Genomic DNA, 20,658 nt, shown 5'->3' with positions numbered 1-20,658 from the left:
AATCACGTGTCAGATATAACCGTTTTAAGCGGGATTTTGACAACCCATTGAATTAAGATCACAAATCTATTTTGATACTCAACGTTTAATAATTATTCAAAAAGTTAATGAGATTCTGTGATGTCAAAACGGTTTTATTTAAGAGGAAAACCGATTTTCATATGATTCCTTCCTCACGATCCCCTCTCTTGAACAAATACACAATCGAACAAGAATTACCACAGGGGTTCCTTGGCCCAACTGTCCTTATTAGGCACCAAGAGAACAAAACATTACACATATGTAAAATTTGTAAAAAATGTTTTATTGGTTCTTTGGAAAAAATTAACTCTTTTCGCAAAAGGCTAAAGGATATTTCTCAGTGTAAGGATTCATTTGTTGTTTCGTTTACTGAAGTTATTGAAACTCAAGAAGAATTCTTTATGATTAGACCATACATCACACATGAATCACTTTCAGAATTCTTACAGCATTCTTCTCTCACAGTAGAAACAATTTTGGAAATCTGGCAAAGTATTGTTCATTGTGTTAGTTCTCTTCATTCATTATCAATATGCGCATTACCACTCAAACCTAGTAACATCTATATGATGCCTAATCGGGTTGTTGTACTCACTGACCAATATGAATTATCATCAGATATTTCTTGGGCTTTACAAACTTCTGATCCTTCTCATTTAGCTTTTGTTGCGCCTGAATATTTCCTTAAGACCAGTCCTCCTTCTCAACATTCGGATGTTTGGTCATTAGGAATGATATTATGTTATATGTGCCTCCGTTCTCTTCCTTTCTCAACAAAAAACGTGTTCACAATGATTAAAATGATTACAGAAAACCCATTTAGAATTCCAAATGAACTTCCATCTGACGTAATTTCGATATTAAGATCAATCTTTGTAATGCCGCCAAATTTAAGACCAAACGCATCTTTTTTCTGTGATTCAAAAGGAATCGAGATCATCAGAAATAGGCAACGAAGTTGTTCTGATCCAAATAGATTATATAATTCAAATACAAATATTGGTTATTATAATTCTTTTGATAGAGCTAATCGAGGCTCACTGCGGATGTCTGGGAGGCAAGTATTGGATCCAAAACACAGAGTATTTCTCCAGCTTTCCAAAGCCAATTCTGTTAAAAACAGAAAAATATTCCCTTTTCAGCATACATCTTCATACTCAGTCAGATGTCGATTTTCTGTTCCAAGCGGTTCTCAAGATAGTGGTGAAACTGATTGATATGTTTTTAAAGAATTCTATCGAATATTTGAGTAATTTTTTGTAAAGTTCTTATTTGTTTTGGACGATCAAATTGAATTGAATTTTTGTCATTTTTATGGAGCCTGAAACACAAGATGCAATTATAACTTTTGTTGGTTGTTTCAACCCACCAACAAATGGACATTTACATGCTATTGCAGCTGGATATGATTATTTAAAATCAATTGGATATAATATGAAAAAAGCAATAATTGTTCCTGCTCATGGAGGTTATTCAAAATCATCTTTAAAGACAACGGAGGATCGTCAAAGACTTGAAATGTGTAGGTTAATGGCAGAGAAAACAGATTTCATTGAAGTTGATAGCGTAGAAATTGATAAAGATCACTGGTCAAGAACAATAGACACACTTGAATACCTTAAAGCTAAATACCCTAACACTAGAATTTTCTTGTTGTGTGGTATTGACACAGTTGAAGCTTTTCCAAAAACTTGGAGAAAGCCAGATGTCATCAGAATCATTGAAGAATTTGGTGTTGTGGTCCTACCACGAAAGGAAAAGATCGAAAACATAGAAGACCATTGTGATTATTTCAAGGGGCGAATGAAATATGTTCATGTGATTGAAAATAATCCAATGGATCAAGTAAGTTCTACTATTGTAAGAAACTTGATTAGCCAAGGAAAACATGCAACAGGATTAATTTCACCAGAAGTTGAAGAATACATCTTGAAAAATAATCTTTTTGTAAATCCTGAATAAATTTTTTATACAAATAATATACCTTTTATATTCCATACATTAAAAAGCTTTATGTCGAAACTATTTTGCAAGAAATATAAATTTAAAAAAATCAAATAATAAAATATTTTTTTTTCATCATACATGTTCATAACATCCATACATGTTCATAACATCCATACGTGTAAACTCTTAATTTTATGGTTTCATTTTGAATATTATTATATAATTGAAGAAAATCTGATCGATTTGGAATTATTTTTTCTAAACGTTCTTAGTTAACGGACATGATTTAACGTCTTTTTAAAATGGAACAAAATGAAAGCTTTTCTGATGACTTCATAAAAGCAAAATCAAAAAATAATCAACCTAAAAAATTAACAATTTTTCATTCAGATTTTACTAATGGTTCAGAAAAGCTAAAAGAAATTAAACCTATTTTAAATTTCATCAATATTCAAGAACTTTCACTAATCGGTCATTTATTAAAAAAAGTATCTGCTTTAAATTCGCTTCCAAAATTAACACGTCTTAATTTAAGTTGGAATCACATTGAGTCTTTATCAGATTTTTTGGAACTAAAAAATATTGAAGAGTTAACATTAAATCACAATAGGATTCAACGTGTGCCAAAAGGTATTAAATCATTAACAAAATTGCGAATATTTCGGATTTGTTACAATAAATTATCAAATAAAAGTGATTTTATTCACTTGATTCCTTTATCAAATCTCATATGTCTTGATGTTGAAGGCTGTCCAATATCACATCAAGATGATTCATTACTTTATGGAATCTATTCACTCCCACAACTTATGATTTTAAATCGTAATGCAATAACAATTGAACGTAGAAGAAGCGCAGCTGAAAGATTCGAAAGGTTCGAAATTCAAGAATTAAGCAAGTCTAATGATCATTTAATCAAAGAAAAAGAAACATTAAAAATTCAATTAGATAAAACAAAAAACAAATGTAATAGTTTGGAAGGAGAAAAACAAAAATATAAAGAAATAATTTCAAAGAATAATGATGATTTTAAACAATTACAAGATTATGCTTTAAATTTACAAAGTAAAATTCAAAAAGAAAAACTTAAATCAGCACAAATTGAAAAAGATAAAAAATCAATGGAAGAAAAACATGAAAATGAAATTGGTCAAATTAAAAACAAGTATGTAATTCTTGAAGATAAATCGAGTAAATTAGAACAAAAAAATGCAGACTTAACACAAAACATTTTTCTTTTGAAAACAGAAAGCAAATCCAAAGATAAAGAAAATATACAATTACAAAATGAAATTTCTAAAATGAAACAAGATAATAATGAATTAAAACAAAATAATAACATGTTGAAACAAAATAATAATGAATTAAAACAAGACAATAATAAGTTGAAACAAGATAATGATGAATTGAAGCAAGGTAATAATGAATTAAAACGAGAAATTGAAAAATGTTCAAATGAAATCAAAGATATTGCTACTAAAAATGAAAATAAAATTTTTGATTTAAATAATGAAATTAAAAGTTTAAAGGATAACTTAGAAGATACAAAAAACAATAAGAAAAAAATTGAAAATCAATGTGAAACTCAAAAAACATATTATGAAGAACAGCTCAAAAAATTATCATTACAAATCGAAGGATTAAACAATGAAATTAATTTAATAAAATCAAAGAAAAATAAGAATAAAAAAGAATATCAAAAAAATCTTAATGATCAAAAAATGCAATACGAACAACTTTTAAATCAATCCAAATCAAATGAAAATCTTATTAATGAGCTTCAAAAAGAAAACGATAAATTAAAACAAGATATTAATTCAAGAAAATTTTCAGAAGATGAAGTTAAAAATTCGTTAAGTCAATTAGAATCCCAATTTTCGAAGACGCAAGATCATTTTAAAACTAAATATGTAGATTTATCACATGAGAAAAAGAAACAAACGAAAGAAATCGAAAAATTAAGAATTGAAAATGAGTCATTACAAAAGACAATATTAAAACACGTAGAAATTGAAAATGCGCTTAACTTATCAATAAATTCATTACAAAATAGAATGGAAGCAGCTGAAGAAAATTATCGTCAAATAATTAATGGGCTTTATGAACAATTTGAAACATTAAATAAAACTTCTAAAAATATGGTTTCTAAAGAGATTCTTAATTATGTAAAAATGAAGTTAAAAGATGCAACAGCAAAGCAAAAAGTTAACGAAGAAAAAATTAATGTTTTAAATGATAAATTAAATCAAAGTAACAATGAAATTCAACAAAAACGTAACTTATTAGAATTAGCTAATAATGGACTTGATGTATCAAAGGAAAAAATACAAGTAATTAAAAATAAACAACTCGAAATTGAGAAGAAACTTAATTTAAAAACTAAAAAGAATAATGAGTTAAAAGAAGAAATAAAAAATTTACAAAATGAATTACAACAAATCAAAATTGAACAAGAAAATACACTTCAAATCAATCAAAATGATCAAGAACAATTTTCAATTATTAAATCTTATGTTGATGATTTATATAAATTTTTATCTGGAAAACAAATTGGAGATTCAAATAAAGTTATTAAAAATATATTAAATAAGTTAAACCCAATTTTTGATTTATTTTCTTATCCTAATATATCATATCAAATTGATCCAAAAGAATTAAAAATTATAAATAAAATAAAATCAGAATTAAAATTAATTACTAATACAACTGAACCAATTAAAGAAAATGAAGAAAATTCATCAATTTTATCTGAACTTCATCAAATAGAAAAATTAATTAAACTTGCAAAAGAAAAATTTGAAGAAAAAGAACTTTACATTGAAAGTTTATCAGAACTTACGCAACAACAGCATTCTACAATTCTCAGCTTGTCAAATATCAATGATGATATTCTCTAAGCAAAATTTCGGATTGCGAACAAAAGTGGCAAGTGAACGGCTTGGCACTTTTCTTTCAAATTGATCATTTCATCAAATGCTTGCATCTTTATCTCATTCTAGAGGAATTAGAACAAAATTCCTGACAAAGGAAAATATAATTTACAAGAATCTTTATGGTGATGAAGGGGCTGATCTTGAATCCGCTAAAAAACGTGGCGATTGGTCTGACACAGATAAATTCATTCAAAATGGTCATGACTGGATTCAAGCAGAAGTCAAAACATCTGAAATTCGTGGTCGTGGTGGTGCAGGATTTTCTACTGGTGTAAAATGGAGTTTTGTACCGCAAAATGAAAATCAACCACATTATCTCATTGTTAACGCGGATGAAGGTGAGCCTGGTACATGCAAAGATCGTAACATTCTTACATATGAGCCACACAAAATCGTTGAAGGAGCTCTTCTTTCAGCATATGCCATTCGTGCACATCGTTCCTATGTTTATATCCGTGGAGAGTTTAGGCATGAAGCCAAGTGCCTGCAAAAAGCAATTGATGAAGCCTATGCCGCCAAATTAGTTGGAAAGAATAATAAATTTGGTTGGGACTTTGACATATCAATTCATCGTGGCGCTGGAGCATATGTCTGTGGTGAAGAGACTGCGCTTCTTAATTCCATTGAAGGACTTCCAGGTCGGCCCAGATTCAAACCTCCATATCCAGCCATCAAAGGACTCTACAAATGCCCTACAGTTGTTAACAACGTCGAAACCATCTCTTCCATCCCCACCATTCTTCGTCGTGGTGGTAAATGGTTTTCACAAATTGGAGTCAAAGGCTCCAAGGGCACCAAAATCTATTGTGTTAGTGGTTGTGTGAATAATCCATGTATTTTTGAGGAAGCCATGGGGGTTCCATTGAGAGATCTTATTGAGATTCATGCCGGGGGAGTCCGCGGCGGATGGGATAATCTTCTTGGAGTGATTCCGGGAGGTTTATCATGTCCAATTTTGTCTCCTAAGCAGGTCGAAGATGCCATAATGTCATATGATGACCTTATTGCTAAAGGCTCGGCGCTTGGAACAGGTGCAATCATTGTGCTTGATAAGGATGTGGACTTAGCCGGTGCGTTTGCGAGAGTTTCGTCATTTTATCGCCATGAGTCTTGTGGACAATGCGGACCTTGCAGAGAAGGAACCGCAAAAATGGCCGAAATTATGGAAAGGATTGCAAGCGGAAAGAGGACTTGTATGACTTGGAGCATACGGCACAAAATACAAATAATTGTATTTGCGCTTTGGCAGGTGCTTCTTCGGATCCAATTAAGGGAATGTTAAGACACTTTAGACAGGACATAATGAAATTACTGAAATAAATTTTGAAATTTACATAAATTTTAATGATATTTTAAAATGAAAAATTATATTCAATAATTTCATAAAATTGTGTAATTTCGTAAAACTATTCTCCCATAAAATGATTTTATGATCCTCAAGAGGAATTAATACTTATTGGGATTGACATGAATTGTTTAATACATCTTGAAGAAGTTCCATAAAATTATCCCGTAAATTGTAATATAAAAGATGAACACGTTTATAAAATTTTTATCATCCTTGAGATATAAAAAAAACAATAAATATCTGTGAAGGCATCGTCTCCATCCTTATAACGCATTTTTTAAAAAAATCATTCTTTATTAATTTTATAATAAAATTAATTGTCTATTCTTATATGTAATCACAATTCAAATTTAAACTTTATAACGCACAATTTAAACAGATTATTTCACACTAAAAATTTTTTTTTTAACTCTGCTTTACTATTTTCGTTCCGATTAAATCCATTGATCATCTTCAGCATTTAAAAATTGGCTTACATCTTCGTTTATTACCTCCGTTTTACTTTCCACGTTTGAAGATGTTATTTTACCATTTTCACTTGTTTCTTTTATTGGCTTATTATGCTTGCTGAGTTTAATAACAAAAATAGTAAGGCCAATGATAAGTGATATACCAAAAATTGAACCACAAACAATTGCAATGATAGCTCCAATCGATAACCCGTTGTCAGTATGTAAAGTTGTGGTAATTAATGTATAGAAACTATTGGAAAAGCTGATATAATATGTATATATTATCAATGTGTATTCATAAAAGACAAAATTCGTTGTTATGTAAGTACGATCAGTAGTAAACATGGTCAATGTGAAAGAGTTTGAGAGAAAAGTTATGCATGATAAGGTATGAGTTAGCGTAAGTGAATAAGTGACATTGGTATCAGACAACGCGAATGTTGTTGATTTGATAAATGTATTAGAACTTGTAAAAGTCAGTGATTCGGTAAATGTTGAACTTGCGAATGTATTTGATTCGGTAAATGTATTAGAGAATGAATTTGATGATGTAAATGGATTCGTCGGCCATGGAAGACATCCTTGAATAGTTGTGCCTTTTAAAACAGTTAATGTGCCAAATGAATTATTTTTATATTCATTTTGTACCATTACAATGATATTGGTTGAATTAAATGAATCATGATGAATATTAGGTTCTGTTTCACCATAAAAATAAATACATTTGAGATTCGTGCATTCTAAAAATGCCAATTCTTCGATTTCTTGCAAATGTTCTTGAATTAATAATGATGTTAAATTACATTTACAGAATGAATATGAACAAATTTTATTTATAGTGTAAGGAATTTCAAATATATTATTTCTACTTCCACTTGGAAATGTAATAATTTCTGTAATGTTTTTGTTATATAGAATTCCATCATTTTCATAATTTGAATAATTTGTGTTATTTTTTGATACTTTTATAAATTGAAGATTTTTGCATAAAACAAATACATTTGATTCAATACTTTTAATTGATTTTGGAATTGTAATGTTTCTTAATGAAGAACATTCCTGAAATGCTGATTCTCCAATTTCTTCAACTCCTTCTTCAATAATAACTGTAGTCAAATTTGAACATGAAGAAAATGCAAATGATCCAATTATTCTAATTGATTTTGGAATTGTAATATTTTTCAATGAAGAACATGTTCGAAATGCTGATTCTCCAATTTTTTCAACTCCTTCTTCAATAATAACTGAAATCAAATTAATACATTCTCTAAAAGTGGATGATTTAATTGCTTTAACAGTCCCAGGAATTGTAATATATGATAATAAATTACATTGGCCAAATGCTGAATCTCCAATTTCTTCAGTTCCGTTTTCAATAATAACTGTAATTAATTTAGAACATATATAAAATGCCATGGATCCAATTGTTTTAACTGTGCTTGGAATTGTAATATTTTTTAATGAAGAACATTGTTCAAATGCTGAATCTCCAATTGTTTCAACTCCTTCTTCAATAATAACTGCAATTAAACCAGAACATGAATTAAATGCTGATGCTCCAATTGTTTTAATTGTACTTGGAATTGTAATATTTCGTAATGAAACACATGATGCAAATACTGATTCTTCAATTGTTTCAACTCCTTCTTCAATAATAATTGCAACCAAATCATGACATGAATAAAATGCCAAAGATCCAATTCTTCGAATTGAACTTGGAATTGTAATATTTCGTAATGAAATACATGATGCAAATGCTGATTCTTCAATTGTTTCAACTCCTTCTTCAATAATAATTGCAACCAAATCATGACATGAATAAAATGCTGATGCTCCAATTGTTTTAATTGTCCTTGGAATTGTAATATTTTGCAATAAAGATCCCTGAAATGCTGACGATTGAATGGATGTTACATTGCTTGGAAATGATATCATCTCTTTTCCATTTGGAAAAATAAAGATTTCGGTTATATCTTTATTATAAAGAATTCCATCATTTTCATAATTTGCATAATTTGAATTATTCGATGAAACTATAATAGATTGAAGTTTTTTACATTCAGAAAATGCAGTGCTAAAAATTGTAGTAATTGAATTTGGAATTGAAATATTTGGTAATGAAATACATTGTTGAAATGCATTATCACCAATTTCTTCAACTCCTTCTTCAAGAGTAATTGATGTTAAATTATAACATTCTCTAAATGAATATTTGCAAATTGTTTTAATAGTACCCGGAATTAGAATATTTTGCAACGAAATGCATGATTGAAATGCTCTTTCACCAAGTGATTCAACTGAATTAGGAATTATGATATTTTGCAACGAAATGCATGATTGAAATGCTAATTCACCAATTGATTCAACTGAATTTGGAATTGTAATATTTTGTAATAAAGAATATGATAGAAATGCTTCATTTGGAATAGTTAGAATTCCGCTTTGTATTATAACAGTAACAGCTCTTTCTCTGTAATTTTTGTTATTAAAATCAAGATTGTTGTATATCATTAATGTATTTGTTGTTTCATCAAAAGAAATTTGAAATGTTTGAATAAAAAATATTAAAAACAAGAAAGAAATCAATTTATCTTTGTTCTTATTTTTCAAATAATAAAATTTTATATTATTAATAAATAAGGAATGTTTAAAAACATATAGAATAGCAATCAAAGATAATAGAATACCAAAATGTCTATTTAAAATTGAAATGAATTGGTAAAAATATTTGATATAATGAAAAAATGTGAAAAATAATCTAACAAAATCAGTAAAAATTTGGTTTATATGATATAAATATGTTATGTTATTGAACAAATTAGTTTTATCATTATAAAGCTGATAAATTTTTGCATTGAATTTATCCCATATGTAAAAAGAATCCTCATAATTATTATTTGGCATAATTACATTTTGGTATGTGTTAATTGCTCTCTTTGAATATAACAAAACAATTAGAGATAGTGACATAAGAAAGATTTTTAGAGTTTTGATCCACCTAGGAAAAAAAGGCAACCGAACAGAAAACGTACTCTAAAGCATTCAAAAATTCACTATAACCGCTCAGAGAAGTTCCTGTTCATATTTTCAACGATCAGATTCCACTTTTTGAATCAAGACGAAAAAATAAAAAAAAATATTTTATTCATGTTATATCTTTTTCACATTTTATGCATTGCATTATTCTGAATCACTATTAAATTTTAAAGCAACTATCTTAGAGCTTTGATTTAACGGTTTCCTTTCTTCCTTTTCTTGTTTTATAGTAGAAAAATTTCTCAAACACTTCAGTTTTTGAATATAAATTCGATGATTTTTCATTCATTCGATTCTATCGTTTGGAATCCTAACTAAGTTGCAACTTTAACTCAAAATTTAACCATGCACTGACTTGACATATATCTCTACCAATAAGAATTGATGATAAGCTTTAAGATACAATAAAATCAGCAAAATTAATAGTGAAAAAAAGATTTTCAAATATTTGCATTTTTAAATTGTGAAAAATATGAAAATTTTGTATGTGGATTTAATGATTGTGTTAATTTATATTGATTAAATTTAAAATATTTTTCTACAAGCTATTACAACTTTATTTTAATTCTTCATTTATATGAATTTTAATTGTTTCGAACAAAGTCTCTCAAATTGATAGCTTTTGATCAAAGTTAGATGATAACAAGATCTAAAGCTGCCCAAAAGGAAGGAAGTTCACATCCTAGAAAAAAAGTCAGAAAGACGTATGAAGAAGGTTCTCCAATAAGTAAAAGTGAAACAAACAAAAAATCAAATTCTCATTCACCAAGAATGAAAACACGAAAATCACAAGAAAGCGAACCAAATGAAACAAAACTTGAATTTGAATTTGATTTTGATTATCCATTAAAAGTAAATTTAGATGATTCATTTCAACCTTCAAAAACAGGTTTAATTTTATCAAATTATCAGATTTCTATTATAAATGAAATAATAAATAAATGGTCCAATGGTATTAACACAGTATTAATTGATGAAACTAATTTTTCAAAACTTTCCATAATTTCAAATACCATAAACGCAATAAAATCAAAAGTAAACTCAAATCCTCCATTTTTAATTATCACGTCCATTCATCAATTAAGTAAATGGTTATATGATCTTGGTGATTGGTGTGATTCTATAAATTATTATGTTTTTGGCAATGGCAAATCAGAAAGGAAAGTCATTGGAAACAGATCTTTATTTTATTCAAGTACAAATACAGATTCATTTGATGTCATGTTAATTACTCGAGATCAATTTCTTCGTAATTGTTCATCTCTCCCCAAACTTAAATGGTCCTCGGTAATTATTGATGATTTTACCTCCTTTACGATCCCAATTTCATCTACTCTTCAAGCCATTACCAAAATCCAATCGTATCACACATTGATCATCCTCAAAAGTGTCGACGGTTTAGAATCGAACGAACTTCTGTCAATTCATCATTCAATTGATTCCTCGAACGATGACATTCAAAACATTACACAAGAAGAATTTTTCGACTCATTACAACCCAATATTATACATGTTAGTATTGACGAGTGTGCCGAATCCAATATATTTAATGAAGTTTTACTTTTATGTCCTATGACTAATAAACAACAAAAGAATTATCAGCAATTACTAAATGAAATTCATCGTCAATTATCAATAATTGATGATAATTCCATTGTTAATTATTCCGAACAATTACTAAATGCATCTACAGACATAATATTAAACAATGAAAATGACGACGTTATTAATTCGACAAATTCGGGTAAATTAATTGTATTACAAAAACTTTTAGATCAACAACGATATCAAAATCGGAACATTATTATCATATGTGCCAACAATAAAACTTCAGAACTTATTCATATATATTTACAAGAGCATCAAATAACACATATTAAAATCGATGATACAATTCGACAACAACAACGAAAACGAATTTTGACGCAATTTAATGTATCGAATGAATCGACTTTACTTATATTAACAGCCGAATATTTTGTTAAAGCGTTTAATTCGATTGATCCCGACACATTAGTTTTATTTGATATTAAATGGACGCCATTAATGAATCCGAATGAAGTTGTTAAATGGTTAAATCGATCATCGATATATCCACCGCAGATTATACATTTGATGACAAAGTATTCATTTGAACATGTTTTATATAATTATTATTGGCATCATCGCGATGAACAATATTTGAATTTTAATGATATAAATTTGTTATTAAAATCAATTAAAATTAATATAAGTTTAATAAAAGAATTCGAATCTGTACGCGGTACGAATTGGGCAACGCAAATATTAAATGAAGCGCCATTAATTAATTTTTGTGATGAAAATTTATTTCCCGAATTTCCAGAAGAAGATATTGAAATTCCAATTATAATTCATGAAGAAGAAGAACAAATACCAAATAATAATAATAAGAGTAAAACAAAATCAAATAAAACAATAATTCCAATAAATATGTTTTGGACTAAAGCAAAAATATTGGAATTTATTGATTTGTTACGAAATTTTGGATATGGAAGATGGAAAATGTTTAATATGAATCGAAATCAAAACGAATATATTAAATTAAGTTCATGTATCTTTAAATTAACAGTAAATGAACCAGAGAAATATGAAATCATTAATAATATAATTCATCAAATTTCATTAAAAGAATTTAAACGATTTTCATCATCATTAAAAAGTATAAATTCAATTATAACGGAAGTTAATATTAATGAATTAATCGAAGATATAAATATATTATCAACATTAAAAACAATATATGATGAAGAAAATGATTATATAACATTAGAAGGTTATCACTTCCAAAAGTTGACTGACGAATGGACAGAAGAAAATGATATAATACTACTTAAGAAAGTATATAATGAAGGATTATATCATTTAGATAATGAAATATATGAACAACATGTCCGAAATATATTGAATACTATTACGAATTATAAAAAGGAAATAATGAAATTACCAACAATTATATCATTGCCAATACCGAAACGATTTAATTTAACAAATCATAATAAAATTATTTATGGATTAATGTCATATGGGTTACCAAACATTAATGACTTTTATTCGATAGTTGACATCACTAATTATTCACCGGAAGATATATATAAATATGCAAATCATATAATAAAATATTGTTCTTCAACACCAGAAGAACGAAAGCCTATTTTGTCTTTACTGACTGAGAAAATCCCGAAATATACCGTATCGAAAATTAATCAACGAATTAAATTATTCGAACAAATTCGTCAATCAAAGAATTTATACTTCGATTATCCTGCAGAAGATTTGGAATATTTGGATGCAATATCATTCCATGGGTTTAATAAGAATTCCATTTCGCCAATATTAATTGTTTCTTGTTATGGAAGTTGTTCCGAAATAAAACTTCACACAAGAGTAAAAACAATATTCTCAACTCATCATAAATCAAGAATCACTCAAAGGATACCAAACGATGTATATAATATGTCGCCATTAAAAGTGAACGACATGATGGTGATCTTAAAATTGGGTGTAATCGATGGGAGAAAAGAATTCTCGAATAAGGATTTCATATATCCAATCGGCTATGAAGCGTGTTGCGTTTGTATGTCGCCTTTAAACGTAGACGCACAAATTTGGATAAAATGCGCAATAAACGAGAAAGATAATGCGCCATTCTTCGAAATTATCCCATATAACGAAAACGAAAATGAAAGTGATGTCGAGTTTCGTTTCGTCGGATTGACACCTGAAGAGCCTTTCGAGCAGTTAAGGAAAGTCCTGATGAAAAAAAGTCGGAAATTCATTCCGCCAATTTATGGACACGAAATGTTCGGTTTGACTTCAGCGGTGTTCCATCGATTGGTGATAAACATGCCCGGAATTGAGAAATGCACTGAATATATAAGGAGGTTCTTTTGCACAAACTTCCAACCTGTTTCGAAATGGCCAGTTATAGGACAATTCGAAAAAGAATCAGAAAAACAACAAAATTTGAAAAGTGGAAATAACAACGCAAAATTCAAATTTAAGAAAAAGTTGTTCGGTGATATGTTGCCGCCGTTAGTAATCGATTTGAACCCGTTGTATAATAACGATAGGGGAAGTGTTGTGCTGGGATTTCATTCAAATTCATTGAATTTAAAGGATCTGGTCAATAACTACAAAAGTTGGGACAAAGAGCCAACTTGACGAATTTTTGTTTTTACAGAAAAAAATTTATTTTTTAAATAAAAAATTTTTGTCTTTTAGAAAATTTGTTTTGTTTCTAAGCAAAATTGTTTAAAAAGATCTTACCGGATGGAAGGCAAATTCCTTAAGGAAATAATTGTAAATTAATATTTTTGTAATTGTTTGTACGTAAGGTTGACAGTCAAAAAACATGAAAAAATGAAGCATGAGTAAATATATAATTATAGAAACAAATCTCTATCCCTATCTTTAATATTAATATGTTTTAATACAATATTTACTCATTTTGATAATATATTTAAATAAAACTCAAAAATAGAAAAGCAAAGGGACTCTAGCTCACCTGGGAGAGCACACGACTGAAGATCGTGAGGTACGTGGTTCGAGTCCGCGGAGTCCCATTTTTTTTTACATGTAAAAACATTTTTATCTCACCCTGAAATGTCTCGATGCAAAACAAATAAAAATAAAAATCTAGTAACATTAAAGTCCATTGAACAAATTAATACTGAAATAATCGAGGAAAATATCATTCATACATATAGCTACTGAATGGGTTACATTTCGTAAAAGACATAATCTTAATGAATTTGAAACATCACTTATAATAGCTGTTCGAACAGCTAAATATAACATGTATAGTTAAATTACTTCTTGGACATGAAAATATTAATGTTAATGTTAGAGATTTTTTTTGTTCAATTTATACCTTTTTAAAAAATTTGGTATTTTAATATAATATTGGAAATTATTTAATAATATTTAACATTGTACCATTGTTGCAAAACCTGAAACAAAAAAACGTCGGCTTGTTTTTTAACTGCCATTATGGCGGTAAATGCCGATCGTTTTTATGTGTCATAACCGGAAACGGAAATGAACAAACCGATAACAAAAGGGTAATATTACCATATAACCTCCACGATACAATAGAAGTTCGACCAAATTCAAATATCCTACTATCAATCGAAAAGAATATCAAAAACAATCATTTTTACAAATATATGTAATGCATCACATAATGTCGAATAAAAATATCAAAAACAATAATTCAAATATCATGAAATTGCAATTCGTCAAATTTCAAAAATTTTCATTTTTTTATCCATATTTTATAATTGATAACTATACACCATTTAATGAATTTTCATTAAATATTTTTGAAAAATAAAAAAATATATATCTCAAAATTCATGTTTTAATTTTTTCTAACCGTAAAAGTGCTCTGCTTGAGTAATGAGTGTGGAGTCATGTAAATTTTGCAAGCAAATGTTTGTTGTGTGTTTTTTGTTATGTAAATTATCTAGAGAAATTAAACTCGAAGCAAATGTAAATTTAACACTAGGGAACGGAAAAGGAGGTGTACATCTTCGATGGGGTAACAATTCAAAACCCGACCACATATTTTATAGGATATTTCAAAAGGCTTCTGAAAATGATGAATGGCAAACTGTAGGAGCCCACAAAAAAGACACGCTTATTAATGTTTTAAACATTTATCCAACAAACAGTACAAAAGGTCAAATAAGAACGACTGCAAAAAGTTTCCCCACTTATAATGTTACAATGAGTTTTGCAACTGATCCAAATGGACAAGAATATATATATCCTAAATCTGCCTCACTAAAATCATGGATGGAAGGAGGTACTGTTGATGGGATTAATTACTCACCAATAGGTATTGATATCAATACGAATCAGCAATTAATGAACATAACACTTAAATCAATCGACGAATTTGAAGTTACAATTAGAGAGAATCCATCATGGATCTATCAGTTTGATGTTATTGTCCATGGTTTTTGGGATGCCAATGCTAACTTTTCTTTATCAACAAACAGTTCAAATACCACAATAAGAGATTATATTGATCGAGGTTATGGATTCATTGCAGGTCATGATATTTTATGTCTTGCGTTTGTTAAAGATAAAATTGAACCCACTAGTTTAATAGCAATAAGAGATCTGTTTGGCATTAAATTACAACCAATTGATGATGGCACTTTTTTTACCATTTATTCAACAAATATATCAATACAAAAAAGAGGCAACATCCTTAAGTATCCATGGGACATTGATGGCGAAATAAATACTACATATGATATATATAATACACACACAACAAGTAATGCAGCGATTGGAGATGTTTGGTTTTCATTAGGTAATACTGGAGTACAATTAGATGGAGAACTTAAACATAATTTTTATCTTACAACATATAACAATACTGCTATGATACAACTAGGTCATAGTGAATGTAATGCAACTGAAACAGAAATGAAAATCTTAGCAAATACAATTTTTTATCTTAAACAAAGAACAACGGAAGAAGAGTTCGATGATTATTTATTTTCAAATGATGTAGTACCACCAAAAATCGAAAATATTAAGTTTGATGAAAATAATTATTCGGTTAAAATCTATGCGGAAGATTACGGATCAGAATATACTTATAAAGTTTGCGCTTATAATGAGAGTGGTGATCTGGTTGATGAATCCAATAATGAAACTGTAAATGTGGTTACAGGAGTTACGGGATATAAGTATATTATAAATGAAAACGAAAAATGCAATATATCGGAATTAATTAATGAAACATTTGATGATTATATATACATAACAAATAATGACATTGTAAAACAAATGTATGTTCATGTAGCAGCTGTTGATGGTGCTGGTAACATTGGAGAAGTAAAAAGCTTCCCAATTCCAAATATGTCTACAAAAACATTTTCCAAATCAAATACATATACGCAATCAAATACATTTAGTTGTTCAAGTACATATACCCAATCAAATACATTTAGTTGTTCAAGTACATTTACAGATTCATTTAATAGTGACATAACATTTTCATATTCTATGATTCTTAAGAGTTTTATGTCAGTTACAGAGACAATTACAATGATTTCACATATTACATTTTCATGTAATAGCCAAGAAGCCACTTATTCAATGTTGATTTATTATTCATATTCAGTGTTATTATATTCATCATATTATGTTGAATATTCTGCATTCTATACGATGTTTCACTCAAATGAAACAATTTCTGACGGAATTTCGATTTATGTATTAATTGCAATTATATGCTGCTCTGTTATAGTTCTGTTAATTATCATAGGAATTATCATATTTGTTGTTCGCAAGGCAGAGAAAGAAGAGCATCAATCAAGTGAAAATTCCGAGATACAAAATGAAGAACCGAAATTCACAGATGGAACTATAGAAAAAGATATCAAAACATTAATTCTTAATGATAATGATCAATGGTTATAATTTTATAAAATTAACTTCTTTCAAATTGTTTTTCAGTGATCATTTTAATAATAATTCTCTTTGTGTTATGTTTCGATTAAGTTACCGACACATAATACAAATATCAATTTATTGAAGCTAAATTTACTTATTTATAAATACAAAGTTTGTATGCTGTTGAATTTTGTTCCTAATTTTTTATAATTTTTCAATAAATATCAAATTTGCATAAAAAGGAACACAAGTGTAATTACACTACAATTGTAGTTGTAGCATTGCTTTGCTGATTGCAATAATTTTACACATTCGAAATAAAAATAAATTATAGAAAATGAGATCGAAAATGTAGTTTCTGATCAACAATAATAAAGTTTTGAGTTTACTGACGTGAACATACATAACATTGAAGAAGATCCTTTTGCAACAGAAGATGATATGATGAATATGTGAATAACAATATTGGTTCATTCCTTCATCATAATGTATATTAATAAACATGTATATAGATATTACCATTAAAAACATCTGTAATAAATTCATTTGTTTCATTTGTTATATTTAAATTTTCATATGTAATAATAGTCGAATCATTTTCATCAATAATATAATGATATCCTGTCGCAAATGATGTAATATTAAATTCTGTTTCTTCTGATTCATATATAGTTCCATTCGTTGAATTTCCAATAACTTCTCAGAGAAAATTTTGTTTCAATCGGAAAATTTTGTAGGATCTTTCATATATGATACAAATATTGCAATATTTATAAAAAAAATAATTTTTTACATGATGATTTTAAACATGAAACTAGATAAAATCATAGTTTCAAAATTTCAAAAATCAATTTTGAAAAATTCTTGATTATTTTAATATTCCGTGGAATTTTATTTTGGCTTGTTAAACATTAAAATTTTTGTAATGATGTTAATTTTATTGTTTTCATATTGATTGGGTTGGCTTACGTTAATGAATGACGAGTGGAATTATAACAACATATTTAATTAGATCAATTGCATATGCTTTAATTATTATGATAGCAATTTATATCAAAATTTAACAAAAATGTGTAAAATATTCTCTTTGTTTAAATGAGAATATCAAATGATTTGAATGTAAAAATTTTCAAATCCCTAAAACGATATCATTTGATATTTTCCGGATAAATTATCTAGTTTATCACATAAAATCCAAATTTAAAGTCAAAGGCAAAAACCATTTTTGTGTCTATACGCATCAGACCCAAAATTGTATATTTATGTGTTCAAGCTAATCCAAGAAATCTTTCTTTCAAAACAAATTGTACAAAATGTTGATACAAAATGGACGTTACATAATCATTCAAAAAGTCAAAACAACGATAAATTCAATACAGAAATTGAGTTGGAAGGATTTCACAGGGTTATTCGACCAGCCACTTAATTTCTGTCAAAAGTGATCACACATTGAATTTATTGAATGCTGTGGCCGGATGCAATCGGTCTGTTCACTTTGCTGAAATGGTGAAAGTTGCCATTAATGGTTTCGGTCGTATTGGACGTCTTGTTTTCCGTGCATGCCGTCTTCTCTATCCAAACGAAGTTCAAGTTGTTGCCATCCATGATCTTTGCGACATGAAGACAAACGTTCATCTTCTCAAGTACGACACAGCCCACAGAAAATTCCCAGAAGAAATCAAGATCACTGGTGATGATACATTCCAAGTTGGTGAAGGCGAAAACGCCTGGACCGTCAAGAATCTTGGTGGCCGTCTTAACCCATCCCAACTCCCATGGAAGGAATTAGGTGTTGATGTTGTTCTCGAATCCACCGGTATCTTCCGTACAAAGGCTGTCGTTGAAGATGGCAAGGTTACAAAGGATGGCTATGATGGTCACATCATCGCTGGTGCCAAGAAGGTTGTTCTTTCTGTTCCATCCCAAGACCAAATCGAATGCACACTTGTTCTCGGTGTTAATGATGAAGATCTCAAACCAGAAACAAAGTGCATCTCCAACGCCTCATGCACAACCAACTGCCTTGCCCCAGTTGCTAAGACAATCAACGACGCCTTCGGCATCAAGAACGGTTTCATGACCACAGTCCACTCATACACAAACGATCAAGTCGTTACCGATGTTATGCACAAGGATCTCCGCCGTGCACGTGCCGCCTGCATGAACATCATCCCAACATCCACTGGTGCTGCCATCGCCCTCCCACGTGTTGTCAAGGCACTCCCACCAAAGTCCATGGACGGCCTCTCACTCCGTGTCCCAACAATCACTGGCTCACTCGTCGATGTCACAATGAATGTTAAGAAGGAAGTCACAAAGGAAGAAGTTAACGAAGTCCTCAAGAAGGCTTGCGAATCCGAACAACTTAAGGGAATCATGAAGTTCTCAATGGAACCACTCGTTTCATCCGATATCATCGATGACCCACACTCATCAATCGTTGATGGCCTCTCCACAATGGTCCTTCCAAACCCAGACGGTGGTTCACTCGTCAAGGTCCTCTCATGGTACGATAACGAATGGATGTACAGCTGCCGATGCGCTGATATCTTCCACCGCCTTGGAAAGTTCTAAACAACTTAAAGCAATAATTCTTTTTTGCCACTTTTGTGTAAATGAAATTTGTGATTAAATGATTAATTTTAACGAAAAATTTACTTCAGTTTACTTTTTAATGTGAAATATATATATATATATATATTTTGATACAGCTCGTTGCAATTGCTTTTATACATTGTGCAAAACTCAATATCTCAAAAAGTGACGCGTGCAAAAGTAAATCTCCTTTCCTCAAAACAAAGTAGCTAACCAGAGAAACAGAATAGCCAAAAAGTGACGTTTGCAAACTGAATATCCCAATTGCAAAGTAAATATACAAAAAAGTGACGCGTGCATAACAAAGTCGCTTGCAAAAAAATAAATATCCAATATTTGTATTTTTATCTAATCTCAAATTTTTATGTCACAAATGAATTCGTCTGCACAATCAACTTTAACAGATGATAAATACTGATGGGAGATAAATTTTATAAAGGAAAAATTGAATAAACAAACGCTAAGGTGAAAAATTCTTTTTGAAGTTTTATCATCATTTTTCCTTATTTTTATTACTGAATTTCAAATTACTCTCAAAATATTCAATCGAATATACATGTATAATGAAAAAATTTTTCTGCATATAAAATCAAAATCAGAATACTTCACACCCTTAAATAATACTTTGTATGCAACTGTATAATATGTTACGATATATCATTTGATTTACAACAGAGTTACAATTAATTTTTGAGTGATTAAAAAAGTGACGTATAATTTTTAAACCATTCAAATCCCGTCACAAAGTGATCCTGGTTATACAGTATGTAATAAAGCATAAAGAAGTGGAAATATTTCATTTGATAACTGCTTCACGAGACTTAATCTAAACTGAGTCCTATTCCTACGAACTTTTAGACAAAAGAGTAAAAAACAATTTATTTATTCATCA

At 29.1% G+C, this 20,658-nt stretch overlaps 5 protein-coding genes across 5 annotated transcripts; all 5 read left to right on the top strand.

The window, feature by feature from the left end:
• Positions 1-422: 422 nt before the first annotated feature.
• GO595_005040 (CAMK family protein kinase) lies at positions 423-1,238 on the top strand (the record flags this gene model as incomplete). The annotated part of the gene is made up of 1 exon (XM_067918239.1): positions 423-1,238. One exon carries the CDS (start codon positions 423-425, stop codon positions 1,236-1,238), a length of 816 nt encoding a protein of 271 aa, XP_067774812.1.
• A 97-nt stretch (positions 1,239-1,335) lies between these two features.
• On the top strand, positions 1,336-1,983 carry GO595_005039 (nicotinamide/nicotinic acid mononucleotide adenylyltransferase; the record flags this gene model as incomplete). Its single annotated transcript, XM_067918238.1, has 1 exon — positions 1,336-1,983. One exon carries the CDS (start codon positions 1,336-1,338, stop codon positions 1,981-1,983), a length of 648 nt encoding a protein of 215 aa, XP_067774811.1.
• Positions 1,984-4,941: 2,958 nt separating this feature from the next.
• Positions 4,942-6,183, top strand: GO595_005038 (NADH-quinone oxidoreductase subunit NuoF; the record flags this gene model as incomplete). The annotated part of the gene is made up of 1 exon (XM_067918237.1): positions 4,942-6,183. The coding sequence occupies one exon, from the start codon at positions 4,942-4,944 to the stop codon at positions 6,181-6,183; it is 1,242 nt and encodes a 413-aa protein (XP_067774810.1).
• A 9,302-nt stretch (positions 6,184-15,485) lies between these two features.
• Positions 15,486-17,198, top strand: GO595_005037 (bacterial Ig-like domain protein; the record flags this gene model as incomplete). Its single annotated transcript, XM_067918236.1, has 1 exon — positions 15,486-17,198. The coding sequence occupies one exon, from the start codon at positions 15,486-15,488 to the stop codon at positions 17,196-17,198; it is 1,713 nt and encodes a 570-aa protein (XP_067774809.1).
• Positions 17,199-18,674: 1,476 nt separating this feature from the next.
• Positions 18,675-19,745, top strand: GO595_005036 (glyceraldehyde-3-phosphate dehydrogenase; the record flags this gene model as incomplete). The annotated part of the gene is made up of 1 exon (XM_067918235.1): positions 18,675-19,745. The coding sequence occupies one exon, from the start codon at positions 18,675-18,677 to the stop codon at positions 19,743-19,745; it is 1,071 nt and encodes a 356-aa protein (XP_067774808.1).
• Between the last annotated feature and the right edge of the window lie 913 nt (positions 19,746-20,658).

The sequence above is a fragment of the Histomonas meleagridis genome (assembly GCF_020186115.1).
Source record: "Histomonas meleagridis strain 2922-C6/04-10x chromosome Unknown contig_31, whole genome shotgun sequence".
In the NCBI taxonomy this organism is placed as follows: Eukaryota; Parabasalia; order Tritrichomonadida; family Dientamoebidae; genus Histomonas; species Histomonas meleagridis.
The sequence above is the reverse complement of the archived record's forward strand: the minus strand, read 5'-3'. Positions and strand labels throughout refer to the sequence as shown.